The sequence below is a fragment of the Xiphophorus hellerii genome, chromosome 13, assembly GCF_003331165.1.
Source record: "Xiphophorus hellerii strain 12219 chromosome 13, Xiphophorus_hellerii-4.1, whole genome shotgun sequence".
Lineage (NCBI taxonomy): Eukaryota > Metazoa > Chordata > Actinopteri > Cyprinodontiformes > Poeciliidae > Xiphophorus > Xiphophorus hellerii.
Genome location: NC_045684.1, coordinates 28,234,253 through 28,252,569, shown reverse-complemented (window position 1 = coordinate 28,252,569; position 18,317 = coordinate 28,234,253). Strand labels below are relative to the sequence as shown.

The window sequence follows — 18,317 nt, the reverse complement described above, 5'->3', positions numbered from 1 at the left end:
CGCCGCAGCCTCTATCACACAGAGATCACGGACCACAGACCCACAGAGGGGCCGGTCCACACCAACCCACAACTGCTGTTACGTAACACTAAATCCGGCAGTCTGCTTCCTGCGCTCTGGAATCCTCCCAAGCTCTAAGGACGGCGGGATAAACATGGAGATGACGCCCAACAAACTCAAGATAATAGCAACAAAAAAAGTAGCTCCAGTTCTGTCCTGTTCTGCCTGCCTGTGAAGCCGGGGAGTCCAAAGTCATTTTTTATCTGGATCGACTCGCCTGGCTCAAACCAGAGAGAGAGATTTTTGCAGAAATCCAATGCTGCACATCTTTCTAAAACCCCCTTGTGGTCTGGACTTCCTCTGGCCCAGTCCAACACCTTCTTTTCCAAACTTGTTTTTTTTTATTAGAGTTCATCAAATGCAGCGCACTTGGAGATCTGTAACAGTTCAAATGTTACTGTGTGAAAAGATGTGTGTGAAACTGGCCCAGAGGACAGTAAACAATGACTGGGATTAATTGTGACAAATTGATGGTTTTTTTAAAATTGCCAACTGATTTAGTAATCGATTAATCGTTAACTGCAGTACACAGGTTCAGAAAAGGCCATTTGCTGAAAGAGGTAATTAAGCCAAAACTACACAAAATATAAAGAAATAAAAAAAGACTTTTTGTCTCTAAATATGTTCTACTAAGAGCTTCTCGTGTGGGAAATTTTTAGCATTACCTGGTTGAAATTCTGTTTAAAAAGATCCTATTAAACAGTTTTTGTTATCCAATTGTTAATCAGTTAATCCATAAAATAATCAGCAGATCAGTCCTTCAGTGTATTGATGTTCAGTCCAACAGAAAGGCCTGAGCTTCTCACATGTTGCTGTTAGAAATGTTTTTTAACTGCAGATGCCTCCTTTGTTACAAATGATCAAGCGTTTACTGTTACCGCATGTAGGGCAATAAAATGTTAATTTTCTAATTTAAAAAAATGTTTATTTGTATATTTTAATGTATTTCTAAGATTGTATGAAAAGACCGAAGTGGCTAAATAATAAAAAAACAATCAGCACGATATCCCATTTTTAAAAATCTGACTAGATTGATTAATCGTCAGAATAATGTTTTTATCATCAGAATAATCGATTAGTAAAATAATCGTTAGCTACGTTCCTGAATGAAAGCTGTGATGTTTGCAGAAGGGCCGTCTGACTCCAGGCATGAATGCGGCTTCGTGTCGTGGCTTCTCTTCATGAGTTCACGAGGTGATTTGTGAATGAGCGCTGCAGCTGATGGACCTTCTGCCTAACAGGCTGCTCTCTCTGCAGGGGCCCCGCAAAGCAGAGGCCCCTTCCACCTCGCGGAGCAACCCAAGCTGAGTCCATACGCTCGCCTCTGGGGTCACTGATGGCATCCTCTTCCTCCTCCTCCTTCTAGCAGAGGATGCTGCTCAGCCAAGGGAGCGACACACGCTCCTGTTCCCATGCTTCCCTCCACACACACGCCGTCCCTGTAGACACAACATCGAAGGGAGAACAGTGCACAGGTGCAAGCTTTCTTTCCACTAAGCTTCCAAAAATCACCGGCGAAGAAATGTGCAGCCAACACAGTCGGATGTAAAAGAGTGTGTCCTTTCGCTAACAATGAAGGGAGTGGGTTTTTTGTGTAGGGCTGGCTGCTGGCGAGGAGGGAATCTGTTTGCACACTGGTGAGCTGGTGTGTCAGAAGCCGGGGGAAGACCAGGGTCACCTCCACCCTCCAGCTACACACACACACAGCTGTGTTTGCCCTGGAGATCCTCACACACCTCGGTGCTCGTTGTTTACGCTACGTCTTTAATCCTGCATTCTTAAATGATAAATGTGTGATCCACGACAAGGGATTTGTTTAACCCCAGAGTATATCAGAAGCAGATTTATTCCTCTCTCATAAGCCAAACGCTAGCTCAGCAGTCTCTGCCACAGCACCGAGCGTCTCTTTCATTGTTTCTGGATGTAGATTTGATGTGTTCACCTCTGGCCGAGGCATCAGAGTACACCGAGATTTTAAAACGGTGCAGTTCCAAACCTGCTACGATATTCCACCGCGCCGTTCCTTTGGTTTAAAGTCATTTTAGTGAAATTTTAGTGAGAAAGCGGACTCTTCTCCAGCTGTATGGAGCAGAAAATGTCACTCCAACCCGTGACTTCTGCACTTGGAAATAAAGATTTTCCAGTTATGATGCAGAAGCTAAAGAAGCGTCACCCGATCAAGGTAACGCTTCTAAAAGCACACGGGGAAACTTGGAGTATTGCAAAATGACATCATGATCTGCACAATAATCACTGGAAAAGTACATGTGTGTTTATCCACATGTACAGGAGATCCAGAAAGTATTCACAGCGCTTTACTTTTTGAAGTTCCAACTTTTTTAAAAATTAATATAAACTAATCTCAGTAATCAAAATTCAACATAAATACTATATTATGACGATGTAGAAACATTGTTTTGAGTGTTTTGCTCATTTATTAAAACTAAAAAACCAAGAAATTACATGTACTAGTGGTGCACCAGCATAAAAATATGGCTCAACATTGTTATTATCATTATTGACGTGATGGCCAATATATATACCAATTTTAAGCATATATCTTACAACCTTTTCAATTTGTTGAAATAAATGACCCCATCGCTGACTTCACCACTCTGTTTCAGTTAAACTCCCCACAATCCTTTGCTGCTTCACTATCACTGTTACATGAAACAGCAAATAATGGCCTCCAGAAACAAACGGCAACAAGATGGAAATAAATATCGATTGTTAATATCGGCCCAGTTTTTTTTTAATAGGACCAAAAGTGATATCTTATTTAAAAAAATGACAAACATCGGTTTTGTTTGTATTGTATGTTTAAAATGTTTTCCAGTTCCTGAGTTAAATGTTCTTCAAAAATGACATTATAATTATTTGTCTTTAGCAGACATACTTCTATTATTCCATTAATCGAAAATGGTCTGAGAATACTAATAATATCGTTTATCGCAATCATTTTTGGGACAATTTATTGTCCAACAAAATTTGTTATCATGCCAGGCCTGGACGAGACTCCCAATAGTTACACCATAAGACCGAGGCCCCTGAATATCAATGTTGTCCTCTCCGGCTCTGCTGCACTCAGCTCAGCTCAAAGGGACCTTTGATAGAGCCATTGGAAAAACTCAGACAGTAGCATTTCATAATTCAGCAGGTTTCAAGACACACTCAGAGACTCTGCAGGCAGCAGAAATCTTTACCATCCCACCACTGTGTGTGTGTGGGGGGGTAGGTGGGGTGGAGCTGGGTGAGGCCGGTGCTCAGACTGGGGTTTTTTCAGTCCTGACTCATGTCCTGTATCAAGAAACACTCCGACATGAAGCAACTGCCATCTGATTGAGCGTAACAATACGGTCATTATACGTCACTAAAACATCAAGCTTGATGAGAGGAATTCTGAACACTGATGAAGCGTTGTGAAGTGGGAACAGCAGAGGATACGCGCTTATTGGGCTGGGCGATAAAACAATAACAGTAGCTATCGCGATCGACACCTGATCAATATCAATAGAAAATACGTCTGGTAGAAGTTTGATCATTTCACTGAATGTTAGCAAGTGAACTTATCGACCAACGACCTGGCTTAGCTAGCTGCTCAAGCTCTCATGGCCAACGAAGCTAGGTTGTTGACATCAACTCGCTCACTCATTGGTTACCTAGCAACAACTTGTTGCATAAGAGGTGCAGTAGAAGTTTCCGTTTTGTCCCCAACATGGTGGGACGTTCTTCAATCGTAGAATGTCCCCACATCCTCCGCAAAGCGGACGTCCGCCGAACAAAAGTCTAATCAATTATTATCAACACTAACTGATGTGACAGGGTTTCCCCCTTTTCAAATTACAAACAAATGTGTGCACAAATGTACATTAATACTACTACTAATGCCAATAAAATATATATATATATATATATATATATATATATATATATATATATATATATATATATATATATATATATATATATATATATATATGTGTGTGTGTGTGTGTACATGATAAAACAGTCATAAATATTTAAATGGTATAAAAAATACATTTTATTTCAGTTATCACCTGTGAGCTTGAGCGGTGCATGCATGGCTCCTCTGTGTTTACATCTGGACCATCTGTAGTGTATACCACTTTAAGACAGACACTGACATCACTGACCTCTTACTGCTGGCTTTCCCCCCTGCTTTCAGTATATCTGCTTATGATTAAAAATGTTTCTTTTTTCTCTCCATCCATTTTAGAATCCAGGTGTCCTCAGCTGCCCTCTAATCCAGCAGCACAAGGATTTACCTGTCCACTAAATTATTTTCTTGCACCACCCTTGTACCATTACATCTTATATCCCTTAGAATACAAAAAATGCCTTCAATGTTATAGGATTCCATTAGTGCCAAAAATACATTTAAGTGTTTATGTAAGATGTGTGTAGAGCCTTTATGTAATGTAACATGTCTAAGTGCATATGTAAAAAAGAGATATGCAAACGTAGATTGGTGCAAAATACTTTCATAGCCACTCAGTTTTCTAGTGTTTCAGGAACTCCTGATCAGTCTTGTACCTCCCTTGAAAAAATCCATCTTTAGAAATGTGGACTGTGGAAGCTGACAGTGATAGGGACATGTGTGCTGCTGCTACATGTTTAGCACTGAGATGCTATTTTTGGTTTGAAGAGATTTGCTGATAGGCTAACTCATTTTAGCATTTTTTTAAAAGAAAAAATTAGACCCCAGTGGGCTAAGAGAAACAGCTTTGTCATTCATCGCTTTGAATGCAGACTTGTCCGTTTGATTTACAGGTGCACCAGAAACCTGCAACAGAGGTTCCGGCTCGGGACGTTTGTACGCTAAAGAAAAAACGTCCCAGACCTAATATATATTTATAAAACTTTTCTTTCCTTTTCCTATATTCTTAGTTGAACAAAAATAATCAAAATGTGTTTTTGTAATTATATTAAGTAGCTCAATAAAGTTAGTCACAAATTATAACTTCTTTTTTTTCTGGATTTTGTCTCTTTTTCATATGACACATTTTTATAAAGTAAAGCTAATATTTTCTCCGTTTTTATTTCATCCCAGTGTTCACCATATTGCCTGGAATATTTCTTATACACTATTGTTACATAAATAAATATCCCATGGTGTTTGGCATTTTGAATTAATCCGACTTGTTTATAAACAAACAAACAAAAATATCCAGTTGTATAGCTATGAAAGGTTTGCATAACATATCACTTAACATATCATATGCACCTTACTTATACATAGATGTCAGTCGTTCAAATGGACATAAAGGTGTTACATTACATAAGACTGCTACATAAAAATCTTAAATAGATATATTTCTGGCACTAATGGAATCCCATATAATGTTGCCAAAATAATCAGACCCAGTGAAGGCTTATCCACTTGCTCGTCACACTAACATCCAAATAAGTGCAGCATTTTAAGCTGAGCAGTTATTATGTAATGTTATCGGCGATTTGATCCCAGAGCGGGACTGTTTCTCATGCATGATGTCATGTTGGATTCCTGATGTGCAGAACCGGGGAGCAGCAGTGGGAACGCACAACGAAAGCGCTGGGTTCGATTTGAGTTTTTTTCTCCAGCAAATCTCAGATATGTTAGTCTGCGAACCGTCAGGGACGTCACCTCCAAACACACGAGCAACAGAAGAGAGTAAAAAAACAAATGTATAAAAATAGAATAGGGTATGAAAGCATCTCCGAGCATGCTCTCCTCGGGCATGCGCACTTAGAGCCGTTTTATTAAATAGGAACTTTGCAGATTTTTTTGTTTTTTTTTGAATGGAGGCTTGTTTGCTCCAGGCGATGCGCAGAGAGCTCCTGTCGCCAACAGCAACGCCGCGTAAGGCGGACTACCAGCGGCCAATAACCGCAGCCGTGACCGATGACACACCTGTCCTACAACCTCATTTTATAGAATTATTTTTTTTATGACTACAGCTACTCTTATTGATTTCAAAATCCTTAAAATACGCGTTTTCAACACACAGCAGCGTATGTAATTGCGATCTAAATTAAATGAGCATATTACCACCGCCTGAACTGCGCTGAGCCATTTCACCATCAAGTCAGAAGAATTTACAAGCCAAAGAAAATTAGCTTTCAAAATAAGACTCCATGACTGATGAAAGCCTGCTACCGTGTTCGTGTTTCCGTCAACTTCCCAGCAATTTTTTAAGCAAAAGACTGTGTAAAGCCAAGACTCGATGCTGCGCGTTCCTTATTCATTCAATGTAAATAAGATAAAATAAAAAATACAAAAGCGTTTGTTTTGAAGCGTAACAGCTCCAACTTCCGGTCTGTCTGTGCTCGACTTGCCGCAGCTCGCCGCCGCCTCCTTCTCCTCAGCCTCAGCAGACAATGAATGAAATCAGTTTTCTGGGGGTGAACGGTCCAGTTCCGGTCCAGTTCGGGTCAAAACAACGCAGTTAAAAGCAAAGGAAACAGAGAAGCTCCCACCATTCCTGTCAGCCTCCTCCTGCAACAACCGCTTAGCTGCCTTTTATTTCCCCCCGTTTGAAACAAGATGATGGAAACCATGCTCAGCTGTCAAAATGTAGCCTATAGAATATTTCAGTTATGTAGGCGACGCAGTAGATGAAGCGTTTGAAGCCATGGCCGGCTGACCCCTCAGTGTACAGCCTAATGTGGCTTACCTGCTGGATGCTGAAGTTCACTTCTCTGCGGCTCTTCCACGGCTTCTCAGGATCCGTCAAGCCGCGCGATGTGAACTGGGACAAGGCCGGAAGTGGTTCAAAGGAATTTCAAAGTAAAACCCCGAAGGCAAACCTTATTAACGCTTTAAGGACTTAAAAACTAAGTAAACGTCTATTTTTGTTTTAAATTCAAAGTGTTCAAAGCCAAAACAAAAAACCTCAGTGTTTTACTGAAATTTTACTTTTCATAGTGTAAAGCACTATTGATTCTTCCTTGCTTCACTGCTGCAGGTATCACCAGGACAGAAAGTCTTTGAAAGCTGATGCAACAATTTTGCCAAAGGTCCTGTTAAATGTATCTCAAACATTCCAGGGCTTATATTCTTTTTTTTGTTATTGTTGTTTTTGTTTGTTTTTATTTATTTTCTTTTTTGCCTATCAATTCTGTAATGTTGGTACATTTTAAAATCAGACAAAGGTAGCGTAATACAAAGTGTACTTTCCAAATGATGATTTCATTTATTAGTCATATCAGCTTTATTTATAAACCACTTTCAAAACATCAGACACTGACCAAAGCGCTTTAAAAAAAAAACACCAACATGACTTTTTAGAAGTTTTTTTTAATTATTAATCTAAAAGAAAATTATTAAAAGCAGAAGCAAAATACAAGTAGTGTAAACAAGTAAGTATGACAGAGACATGAACAAAATCAGAAAAGGAACAACTAACATGGTTGAAAATCCAAGGAGAAAAGGTGGAGCCTATGCAGATTTATAATTTGTACTAGCAAATTGTTTCATAATTTGGAAGCTGACAAAAGCCTGATCTCCCCTGAACTTCCAGCATTTCTTTTGGTCCTGTGTAAAAAAAAAAAGAAGTGTGCCATCCTTGGCAGCATTTTAACTTGTAGATGAATCTTGGCACCACATGGTAGACCACATAAAGAGGCAAACCTCCCCTGGAGCAGACAGACAGGGGAGAGCCCTGGACCCCTGCTTGGATAGTGGAGCTCACTGTAAAGCACATGGTTGTAGACCCTTGGCTCCCGGGTCTGATCTGGGCTAACTCCAAAGAAACGAGAAACACCCTCCACTTGCACCGAGTCTTACATACCAGACTGACAGGAATATGGGGCTACCACTCAATCTGTACCACAGGGCCTTCTGACCAATAGAGGCAAAGCGGGTAAAATGTTTTACCCAAAGACATAACACCAAAGTGAGTGAGATGGACAAAGCGGGGGTTTGAACTGGTAGTCCACCGGTTACAGGACAAACCTCTACCTCCTGAGCCACTGTTGGCCAGAAAGGTACAAGGAGCCCCCTCTGCTGGCCTATCACCTACAGTGAGCAACGTCGGGTTTTGGCACCATGTGTGCTGAATACCAGATAAGGGCGTGGCCCTGGTGTGTCATTTCGTAGGGGAACAACCTAGCATTGGGAACATCAAGCATTACTTCTGTAGTAGATAAGGACCAAGTACTGATGTGTGAGATTAATTCATTCCAGATATGGTTGCACTGCGATGGACTGGCGGCCTGCCCAGGGTGTACCCCGCTTGCAGAATAAGTCATGTAACTTCATTATTTTAAAGTTGAAGAACAATGGATTTGTTGGGGCTTTGTAGCCTTTTCCGCTTGTAATTCCAACAGTTTTTTTTTTTTTCAAAATAAAAACATAATTTGTATACGATTCACAGGCAATCTCCCAAACTTCTACACAAATTCAGGTCAACGAACAATCAGTGAATTGCATAATATCAACAATCCTTCATCATTCACTTTACATAATGCAATTTTCCTTGATAAGTTTTGTCTTTAAATTGCCGGTGAGTGGTTTCCAGTTTCCATTCGCTGTAATCCTCCGATCTGTTTGAAGTGATTTCTCCTCTCCGGTGGTTTTGAATTTATTCCTTCACGAGGGACTGACAAGTTTGACTCATGACTCCAGAGATATTGGAGCCCAGATTCAAGCAGAGAAACTTTAACTTTAATAATAATTACATTAACAATAAATTATGAATAATTATATAGACCCATTTTGATTCCCAACACTGTCTAGCCACTCTTTATTCCACCATGTATGTGTTTGTGTACCTGTGGTAGATGGGCCAGCGGTCTACTTCAGTTAAAAACTCCATGTCAGCCTGGCCCTCCGTCCTGGGAGCTTAGCTCAGTGTTTACCTGCTCCTCTGTGAGGGTAACTGAAGGCTCCACCATATCTCCTCCAGAAGGCCTTTCCTCACTATCAGGCACTATAGAGGATGCACTGGGAATTATTGCAACATTCATACATTCCTCCCCACACTGTCCCACTTTGCTGTGGAGTCCAATAAGACTGGAAGCCCCCCAGCCCAGCTGTGAGCAGCAGGCCAACCTCATGTCGTTACATAAGCCAGATGAGGCTCTGATCAGTTGCATAAGCCAGTTATAGAATCAGGCTCCGCTGGGGGAGACTCTCCTCTGCCGTTTTGTGATTTCATATATTCTTCTCTTTCCCAAGAGGATCATCTGTCGACCGCGCCCACCCGGCATCCTGGAGGACTCCGAGCGCCAGGCAACCCAGGTGGAGAAAATACACTCTGCAGCAGCCAAGTGGGGGATGCACTTCTTTAAAATAGCTGGCCCCAGTGGTATTCATTAGACTGCTGTGTGGGGCTCATTTTTAAACTTGTCACAGGAGTAGGTGGGAAGAGAACAAAATGTTGTCACGGTGTACAAAAAAAGGCCGATGGGCTGGAGAAGATAAAGCACTATACAAGTACAGGCCTTTCATATTTAACATTATATACATAATTGCACTAATATTCACCCCATTGCAGTCAGTGTTTAGTAGAAACACCTTTGGCTGTTATTCCGCTCACCAATTGTGGGAAGCACCTGCATAGTAGATGCAGCTGCCTTGGGCAGTCTGACACCATAACCAATGCTAAAGCTAGTTAGCATGACCACCGATTACATATAAGCAGTCTTCCTCTAAAGGCAAGTTGCTTCTCTGCCTTTAGCACAATGAGTACATAAGCTTGACTGACAGCAGTAAGACCCTCCTCCTGGTTCTAATTGGTTGTTTCTGATTGGACATGGTGCATTTCTGCAGATAGCAGTAGGACCACAGAGAGGAGGTGGAAGATCTGGACTGTTTTCACAAATTATGTTTCATGTTCTATTGTCGATATTGTGACAGCTTTAACAAATATGTAAATATAAAAAAAAGAACACGTTTACATTACACATATCCTCTTTAGAGGGAGTATACAATTATATATTTGCATTTGCACTTTTTAGAAATCAGTTTTGCAAATTTTTTTAATCATGATTGATTTGTAAAAAAAATCAATAAAATAATTAAAATAAAATGTCCACGGGAATGAAGACTTAGGCTCTGCAAATTCATTTAATTTACAGCAAGTCTATGTGTTTACAGGAAACAAATAGGCTGTTGAAAATAAAACGAGCCAGTTTGATTCAAGCAACAAAGATTGAAACCAAGGGGACAGCTGAGGCGTTGTTTGAAAGTAGTTTAATAAAAGCCATAAAAAGACAAACAGTAAACCAGTCTCAGATTTAACCAGTGGGAATAATACAACCTGATATTCATTTGTGTTATTACATGAACTAATGTTTTTATTAAACTGTTCTAAGAAAATATCTTTGGCAGATTTAATACAAAAAAAAGAGCCTTGTGTGCAGAGCTTAAATTTGGTTGTTTAGTTCAGAAATCTGTTTAAAGCAATAAACACAAGTCAAAGATTGTCCCTCTGGATGAGACGTTGGAGCATCAGTGCGGCTCTGCAGAGCCTTAGAAAGAAATTAGGTTTCCCCAGAAGCATAACTAAACCTGGAGGAAATATGCTTGAGGAAGCAGCTAAAGCTAATCTTGTGATTGCACGTTGTTCATCAGTGTTTCACCAGGAGAATCATGTGATCAATGAAGAAAGTGAAGCAGGACTTATAGGAATCCCGACTAGCCTGATATGGTGGTTTTGTGAGAAACCAGGGTTAAAAACAGAAAGATGAGGAAATCTTAGTAAGCCAACACATTAAATCAAAAGGACAACAGCGTCACCTGGAGGACAACATCTGATCTTCACTCTGCTGTAACATAGTAATTGAACAATACAAAGGCAGAAACCAACAATAAGGTACTTCTGTTGTGACTGGGGACAACAAACCCAGCAGATGTGTTTAGAAACATTATTATTTCTCAAAACACACTAATTAGAGCAGGGGCCAAAGTGTGTCCTAGGGGCCCATTTGTGGCCCTTTAAAAGATTTTGTTTGGCCCCTGACCACAAGTCAAGAGTGATCCAAATTTGACCGACATAATAGAAAACAGCTGACTCGAAATTTGAAAATGTTTTTTCTTTTAATAAAGGCAACAGTTTGTGTTTAATATTTATAGTAATACATAGACTTGATACAAATGTTTTGTTGAGTAGGTAAAGCTGAAAATCACCAACTAATTTTTGCATTTTTAATTTTACACATTTTGTGGAATGCCAGTTTTGGCCCCCAGGGCAACAAAAAAAAAAGTCTGGACCCCAGTGAACTAGAGGGATCTGTCCTGATTTCTTCAGCATGTAAAGCTCTCAGTAGCTATGACTAACAGGGAAAGACCTGAGCAGAAAACTGGAATGTGATTAAAGCTCAAACTTCTCCATTCAACATCCCATAACTACACACACACAGTAACGTCAGTATATGGACAGCTAGGAGGAAACACAGCGGTACGTGCAGCGCGCCAAGACTTCTAGCTGAAGTCTCGGCCAGGAAGCGCCACAGGAGCCACCAGGGTCCACAAGTAGAGGGCCAATCCAATCCAGCTGGAGCTGATCTTCACCCACACGGCCGGCATGGCCGTCTGCATGGTCTTGTTGTCGGTGCCGGGTCTGGGGATTCACAGGACAATCAGCTCAGCAGCGGGGAGTTCAGGAGTCTGGGTTGGGGGTGGGATACTTACTGATACCAGTTGGTGAGGGTCATCATGATGTAGAGAGAGGCCAGGAAGAGGCTGAAGTGGAAGAAGGAGTAGCTGTAGGTGACTCCTTCCTCTTCGTTGTCCACGGCCCGGTGGACTCTGTCCTCCCCGGCTGAGACGTCCTGGTCGGCAGTCAGACCCTGACCCTCCTCCGTCTGCATCAGCTTGTTCACCTGGGAGTTGTTGGAGGAGCGGATGCTGCGGGGAGAGAGAAGGCAGTCGGTCCAACAGCAACACACTGCAGCGCAGGGCGAGGAGCCCTGGAACTGTCTGAGACTCTGCAGTCGACTCACCCAGAATGAGAGCGCGCTCACAAAACCCTTAAAGGCTCACAAAACCCTTGCAGGTGTGTGGAGTTAATTAGCTAGTTAGGGTGTGATGGCAGTTTTTATAAATTATATTTTTCACAGTATTCTAGTTTTCTAAGACACTAAATTTAGAGTTCTCATTATCCGTATACCACAAACACCAAAATTACAAGAAACAAAGGCAATAACAATAGAGCACCTGGCATAGAGTGTGCAGAACAAGAAGATGAGGAGTCCCACAATGCTCTGCGCGTCCCACCACTGCACGTTGCCTGGAGCAGGTGTGGGAGAGGGGTCCACAGGTGACGCAGTAGGCTTGGACTGGACCAAACTCAACAGGCTGGGGTTACATTGCTTGTCTACGGTGAGGAGAATGCATAAGGATTACTGACTGTTTTTACTCTACTTGTGAAACAAAGCAGGATGACGTCTGCTGGGACTTACTGGGGTTGTTGGTCATGGCTGACCAGGTGAGGTACATGGTGTAAAGGGAGATGATGGAAGCCTGGAGGAGGCCTGAGGTGGGCTGAGCCTCCTGTGAGCAAATGGAGCAGAGAGGCGCTTTAACAGGGCCGAGCCCACTGGAGACACTCCAATCAGTCTCCCTAAAAAGTTGTGATCGCAACTACTAACAAATTCAATCATCATTCATATATTTTGCAAGTTTCCCCAGTCATCAACACTTTACCGCAACTCTGGCCAATCACCTTGATGTTTTCTGTATTTCCTTATTCTTCTCATGTGAACCTTAAAGGCAGCTTACGTACATAAAGGTGTATTAGTGCCACCTAAAAGTTCCACATCCTATGACTTCTTAAATCTACAGAAAAGACACCTAATATTTGCCTCCACATACACTGGATTGCCAATCCAATACTACATAGAAACAATGTGTGATACTTGAGTTGCCATTTGGTCCAGCAAATGTTTCCTTTCATCCAAGTCTTTACAACAGTTTAAGACAACATGCTTCACAGTTTCAATACTCTGACAAAAGTCACAACACATAATATAAAAAGAAAAAAGAAGAAAAAATAACTGCCAAGATAAGAAAGAATTATCCTAACCCACATATGTTAAACAATTCCATTTTTGTTGTCACCACTTGGTTATGTTCTGTTTCTTAAATGTCTCCATTAATTTTTTTTTCTTTCACACGCCTTTGTTGTTCTTTTGTTTTGGATATTATCTTTGTTTGCTCTTTTTGCTTAATATTTGCTATAGATTAATACCTCTGTTTGCTACTCTGTAATGTTTGTTTTGTATGCTAATTGGTGAATTACAGATCATAAAAAAGTAAACAAAAAATCCACTGGCATAGAGAGAACGCTCTACAAAAAAGAAGATACATTGGCGTGTTATTTGTACTTTAAATTCTAACTGTGCTAAAACCCATCTATCCAGTGGAATGAGTACCTGCTTTTAATCAATATTAAGAAATTACTGGCTTACAACAACTTCTACAGTTAGTTTTGTCTCATTTCAAGTGTACCAAGAAACTCGCTCTAGAAACTAGACCAACAAAAAAAAACTTGATCAGATTCAGTGTTTTTGCAGTGCAACGTTACCTGAACTTTGGGCAGAATGGCCACGATGGACACAGCGATGCAGAAGAGGAAGTTGAGGCTGATGAAGACCTTGTGCTCGGTGCAGTCGGCAGGTTGGGTGTAAAACACATAGAAGAGGACGACGGCGGTAAAGGCCAGGGCGTAAAAGGCGAAGGTGAACGACAGCAGGGCTGGAGAAGGAACGACAGTCACGGAGTCAGAGAGCGGCTCCGCTGGCCGGCCCTACGACACGTCGACACGGGAGAGCTTTCTACCTGCAAACCAGCACTTTGTGTTTCCGTTCTCGGCCTTCTCTAGCCACGACTGGTTCCAGGAATGAGCAAAGTCGACCAGCAGGATGAGCTGGATGATGATGAAGACGAAGGAGCCCACCACGCCAAAGTAGTACCACACTGACAACACAGAGGAGGCAGCTAAGTGACACTTGTGACCTCACGCAGATGCTTGTTTGCTGTATACAACAGGCAACATACCGGTGTTAAAGGTGCCATCAGGAATGTAGAACGCTCCCACAGTCAGACCAACCAGGGCCAGAAACTTGAAGAACCAGAACCTAGAAAGGGCCAAAGGCCACCGTTAGGCCTGTCACAATAACACATTTTGCTGGCTAAAATATGTTTAGCGCAATCAAAAATGATTGCGATAAACTGTAATATTGTCATTGACTACTATATGATAAAGACATGATAACACAAGTTCACCTTCTCAAACACTGATGAAGTGTTCAAGAACACTTTATCAACGTGGCGAACCCTCCACACTGGAACCGGAAGACATTTTAAATATACAAATTAAAAAACACACAACAACCAAAAACAATAAATACACCCGAAATAAAAACCACACATAAACCATGAATAAAATGGTTTATAATGTCTGGTTCAACAAAATCGTCCTTCAAAAAAATATTAATCATCAGAATGGAAGCTCATTTCAATTTATCACACAAATAATTGATTGATTATTGTGACAGACTTGGTTACAGTCTTGATTAGAAACATTCTCACATTTCATTTGCTCCAACTATTTATATCTGTCTTTTTCTACAGCACATACATTTTTAATTTTCTCTTCAACTTTATTTACTGAGAACTGGTTTGAAGTTCAGCAAACGTTTGTACTCAGCTGCTTTTACTGACACCTTTAAATAAAATCTGATGGAACAAAGCCTTCCCAAATCTCTAATCAAATATCTGCTGTGTGTAATTTCGTCTCAGCTTCAGAGGTTTAGAAGAAAATATCAGAGAACAAACAACTTCCTGAAGACAGCAAACAGGTCAAGGGTCAAGTTGTGGAGAAGCACAAAGCAAGATTAAGATGATACTTTCAGAATATGGAGGCACAAAAAAACAATGGTTCATCCATCACATATACACCCATGTCAGTTTGAGGTAGCAACAAAACAAAATGTCATCACCTTTCTAAAACAATGGCCTAACTAATTTTTTGCCAAAATTGATTTTAGCAACAAAAAAAAAGGAGAAAAAAAATCTGCAAATTTTTTTCTCAGAAGGTGATTTTGGAAAAAAGATCACTTTTGGTAAATAATGAATTAGACCATTATTTTTAGAAAGGTGACGATGGGGAAAAAAGCCAGTTCTCAAAAAAATCTGCAATGCACACATTTGACCATCAGATGTCAGTGTGGCGCTTCTCTGCTGTACCAACCCGTTTTGGATGCTCGCTCGGGGGTCCTTGCTGCTGCGCACTCGGATCATGATGATGGAGAACAGGAAGAAGAAGCAGGCCATGGCGAAGCACATGCGGTACACAGACTTGTAGCCCACGAAGATGTCACAGTTCACACCCGAGATGATAGTTCCACTACAGAAACCTGGAATCTGGGGCGTCACAGAACGCCCACAAAAACACGGGGCCGGATTAACAACGCTGCTCGTCTTCATCTACTGTAACACATCCCTGTTGTCCAATCAGATTTTATTTCCTGTCAAGTACCTTGTTCAGATGTTCCTCCATGCCCGGAAGAATCATAATGCCGGACACCAGAGTTCCCAGCAGCAGCAGGAAGGAGAAGGCCAGCCGGCTGATGGTGGAGTTGTATGTGGAAGGGCAGCATGACGACAAGAGGCAGGAGGCCGAGCCGCACAAGCAGGATGCCTGGAGGAGGAATGGAGTGGGGATATTAGGACTGGAGGTAGAAGAGTGTGTAGGGTGGGATGAATGTGTTGGTCAGGCATGGGGGGAGCAAAAATGTTTGCTCCTGGAACCCACAGGAGACCAGAACCAAAGAGCTACTTCACAAGTTTTAATCAGGTTAGGACAAAAACAATCAATCCTCCTCAGCAGAGCACTGCAAACCGGATCACAAGGGAGGTCCAGCATGAGTCACGAGAAATACACCGAGATCATCCATCCTCTGTACACCATCAGCGTGCATCACCTCACACTAGTAGATTTAATAATAATAATTATAATATTAATAGATTTTGATTATAATGCCCTTTATATCTTGTGATCTTAAAAGAAATTTAAGGGGTGATCACAGCAGCTATCAGGTTTCACACTTGATAGTCCGGTAGACTAGTTCGATTGGGTTTAAGAGTTGCAACATCTCTTTCCATTTTTAGCTGCTGCTGCTCTCCTTCACACTGCACTGTCAAACCAACCAAACACTTTGAAACACCTGTTCCCCAAAATTCAAGAATGTTAGTGAAAGCTTGGCCATTTGTAGCAAAAGATGGATCCTGTAGCTAACAAAAATACTTCTAACATCAACATGTGAAAAGCTCAGCCCTTTCTGCTGGATTCAGCATCAATACACTATTTTTAGCTTTCAATTAACCGATTAATATTTGGATAGCAAAAGGTGCTTAAAAGGAGTTTTTCTTTTTTCTACAGAACTTGAACCAGGTTTCGCTGAAACTCTGCCACATGAAGAGTTCTGGGCAGAACACCTGCACAGACAAGCAAGGCTTTTCACATTTGACCACAATGTTGAGTCACAGAAGAAACTTTAGCATTGATAGAAATTTCGTCCATTCCCGTTTGGTACAAACAAAAACAGTGACGTCATGTGCCAAACAAAACACGGAAATGACGCTGCAACCGTTTAACTCGCTGTTTCTAAAAAGAGCCTGTGTTCTGTTGACAGTCAATAAAGTTATAAGGTCCACCACAGAGGGCCACTGTTCCGAAAACTGAACAATGAGTCAAACATTTAAAAATTATACTTTAACGTAATTTTGCTTTATTAAACGTAACGAGAGTTGATAAATTATACAGCTTGAAGACAAAAATTTAAACACAGGCTGAACTACGTAGCCACTTGTTTAGAGCAATTGTGCTAAAAAAAAAAACAATAAAAATCTCGTACGCTAAATATTTTTTTCTTTTTGTGGCGTAGTTTCACTTGAAGCGGTGTTGCTATCCAGACAGGCGTGTCTGGTCGAACAACGCAAAAAAAAAACCAAAAAACTTTGCTAATTGATCAATAGTAACGAGAGAACCCATATTATATTCTACAAAGGAAGCAGAGTTGGTACTCACGCAGCTGGCAAGAGAACCAACAGCCAAACAAGCTCCCATTATGGTTTATTTCTCCGTTCGGTCTACAACTGTATGAGCTAAAAAAGTTCAGGAAGAAACTCAAAGAAAAACGGTGACGTCAAGTTGCTGTGAAATAGGAGACATAAATCTGTCGGTTTCTTTCAAAATAAAGGTGCGTGAAAGTCAGATTGCGCTGAGACTCTATTGTTGCGGCTCACTGTTGGTTTTATTTTGTTACTCGTTCATTTTCCGGCAGTGTTCGGTTAAATTCATACAAATCTCAGCTCAAGAGTTGGTTGTTCTGGGCGTTACTTCTATCAGGAACCCACTCGTGACCTCATTAGTACCGCTCCGCTCTTATTCACGGAGCTTGTCAACAAATTTCCTTCTCAAACAGTTAAAGCGCAATTAGCATTGGTTTGTGTCCATATTTCAAAACAATTTAAATTATATTAAGAAAAATGTCCTAAATAGGCATGCCTTTTTCGTATGTAACGGCGTGAAATCTGTCCACTAATTTTGTACACTTGAAGCAAGAACTAAATCACTTTAGAGCCCTTTACATGTTAGGCCACTGTTGGCTTTACGTTTAACATCAAGCCACAGAAGATATGTGGGGCGACATCATGAGGGACAGCAGCAACCATGGTCTAACAGCAGGTGGCGTGAACACCTTTAAAAGATATATCTTTAACTGAAGAAGCTCTTATCTTCCTGAAAGAAGCAATGAACCTGGTTGGTGAATAAGCTGGAATTTGGGAAATGTATGGCTTGTCTGTCTCTAGGGCCGGAGTGTCAAACCCGTTTTCATTTTGGGTCATGTCAGGATCGTATATCCCCAAAGGAAGAGGTGTAGCAGAATGTATTGCTAAACCCATCAACAAACTCAAAAATATTAATAAATAACTGTCTTTGCATTCGATGAGTACTTCTTGAAATTAAATAATATCGAATTTCATAGTTATATAATTTGGCTATATACGGATAAAAAGTGATTTGATTTAATTGATAAAAAAACAAAACAAAAAAACATTTAAGCACACAACCGTTACTTTAAAAAGTACGGGCCAGTCGCTGGATTAAATTAGGATGACTTGAGTGCAGTTATGTAAAGATACATTTCTCAAATTTTAAATATGAATTTGTAGCACTGTTGCCTTGCAGCAAGAAGGTCCTGGGTTCGATTCCCGCCCCGGCGTCTTTCTGCATGGAGTTAGCATG

The 18,317-nt window shown here is 41.0% G+C and overlaps 1 protein-coding gene across 1 annotated transcript; it reads right to left on the bottom strand.

Annotated features, from left to right (window-relative positions):
* Positions 1-10,238: 10,238 nt before the first annotated feature.
* On the bottom strand, positions 10,239-17,227 carry LOC116731537 (serine incorporator 1-like). Its single transcript, XM_032581349.1, has 10 exons — positions 17,097-17,227; positions 15,546-15,707; positions 15,258-15,430; positions 14,063-14,142; positions 13,844-13,981; positions 13,590-13,759; positions 12,466-12,556; positions 12,221-12,380; positions 11,696-11,911; positions 10,239-11,624 (listed from the first exon to the last, which is right to left on the bottom strand). The coding sequence occupies exons 1-10, from the start codon at positions 17,133-17,135 to the stop codon at positions 11,486-11,488; spliced, it is 1,368 nt and encodes a 455-aa protein (XP_032437240.1). The 5' UTR covers positions 17,136-17,227; the 3' UTR covers positions 10,239-11,485.
* Positions 17,228-18,317: the final 1,090 nt, after the last annotated feature.

What these genes read in the sequence shown, in the direction of transcription:
- LOC116731537 (XM_032581349.1), bottom strand. Translation starts at nt 17,135, where the DNA reads ATGGGAGCTTGTTTGGCTGTTGGTTCTCTTGCCAGCTGC. An exon ending in TTGGTTCTCTTGCCAGCTGC is followed by an intron (nt 15,708 to 17,096) that starts GTGAGTACCAAC and finishes TTCCTCCTCCAG; the next exon opens with GCATCCTGCTTGTGCGGCTC. An exon ending in CCATTCTGCCCAAAGTTCAG is followed by an intron (nt 12,557 to 13,589) that starts GTAACGTTGCAC and finishes ATTTGCTCACAG; the next exon opens with GAGGCTCAGCCCACCTCAGG.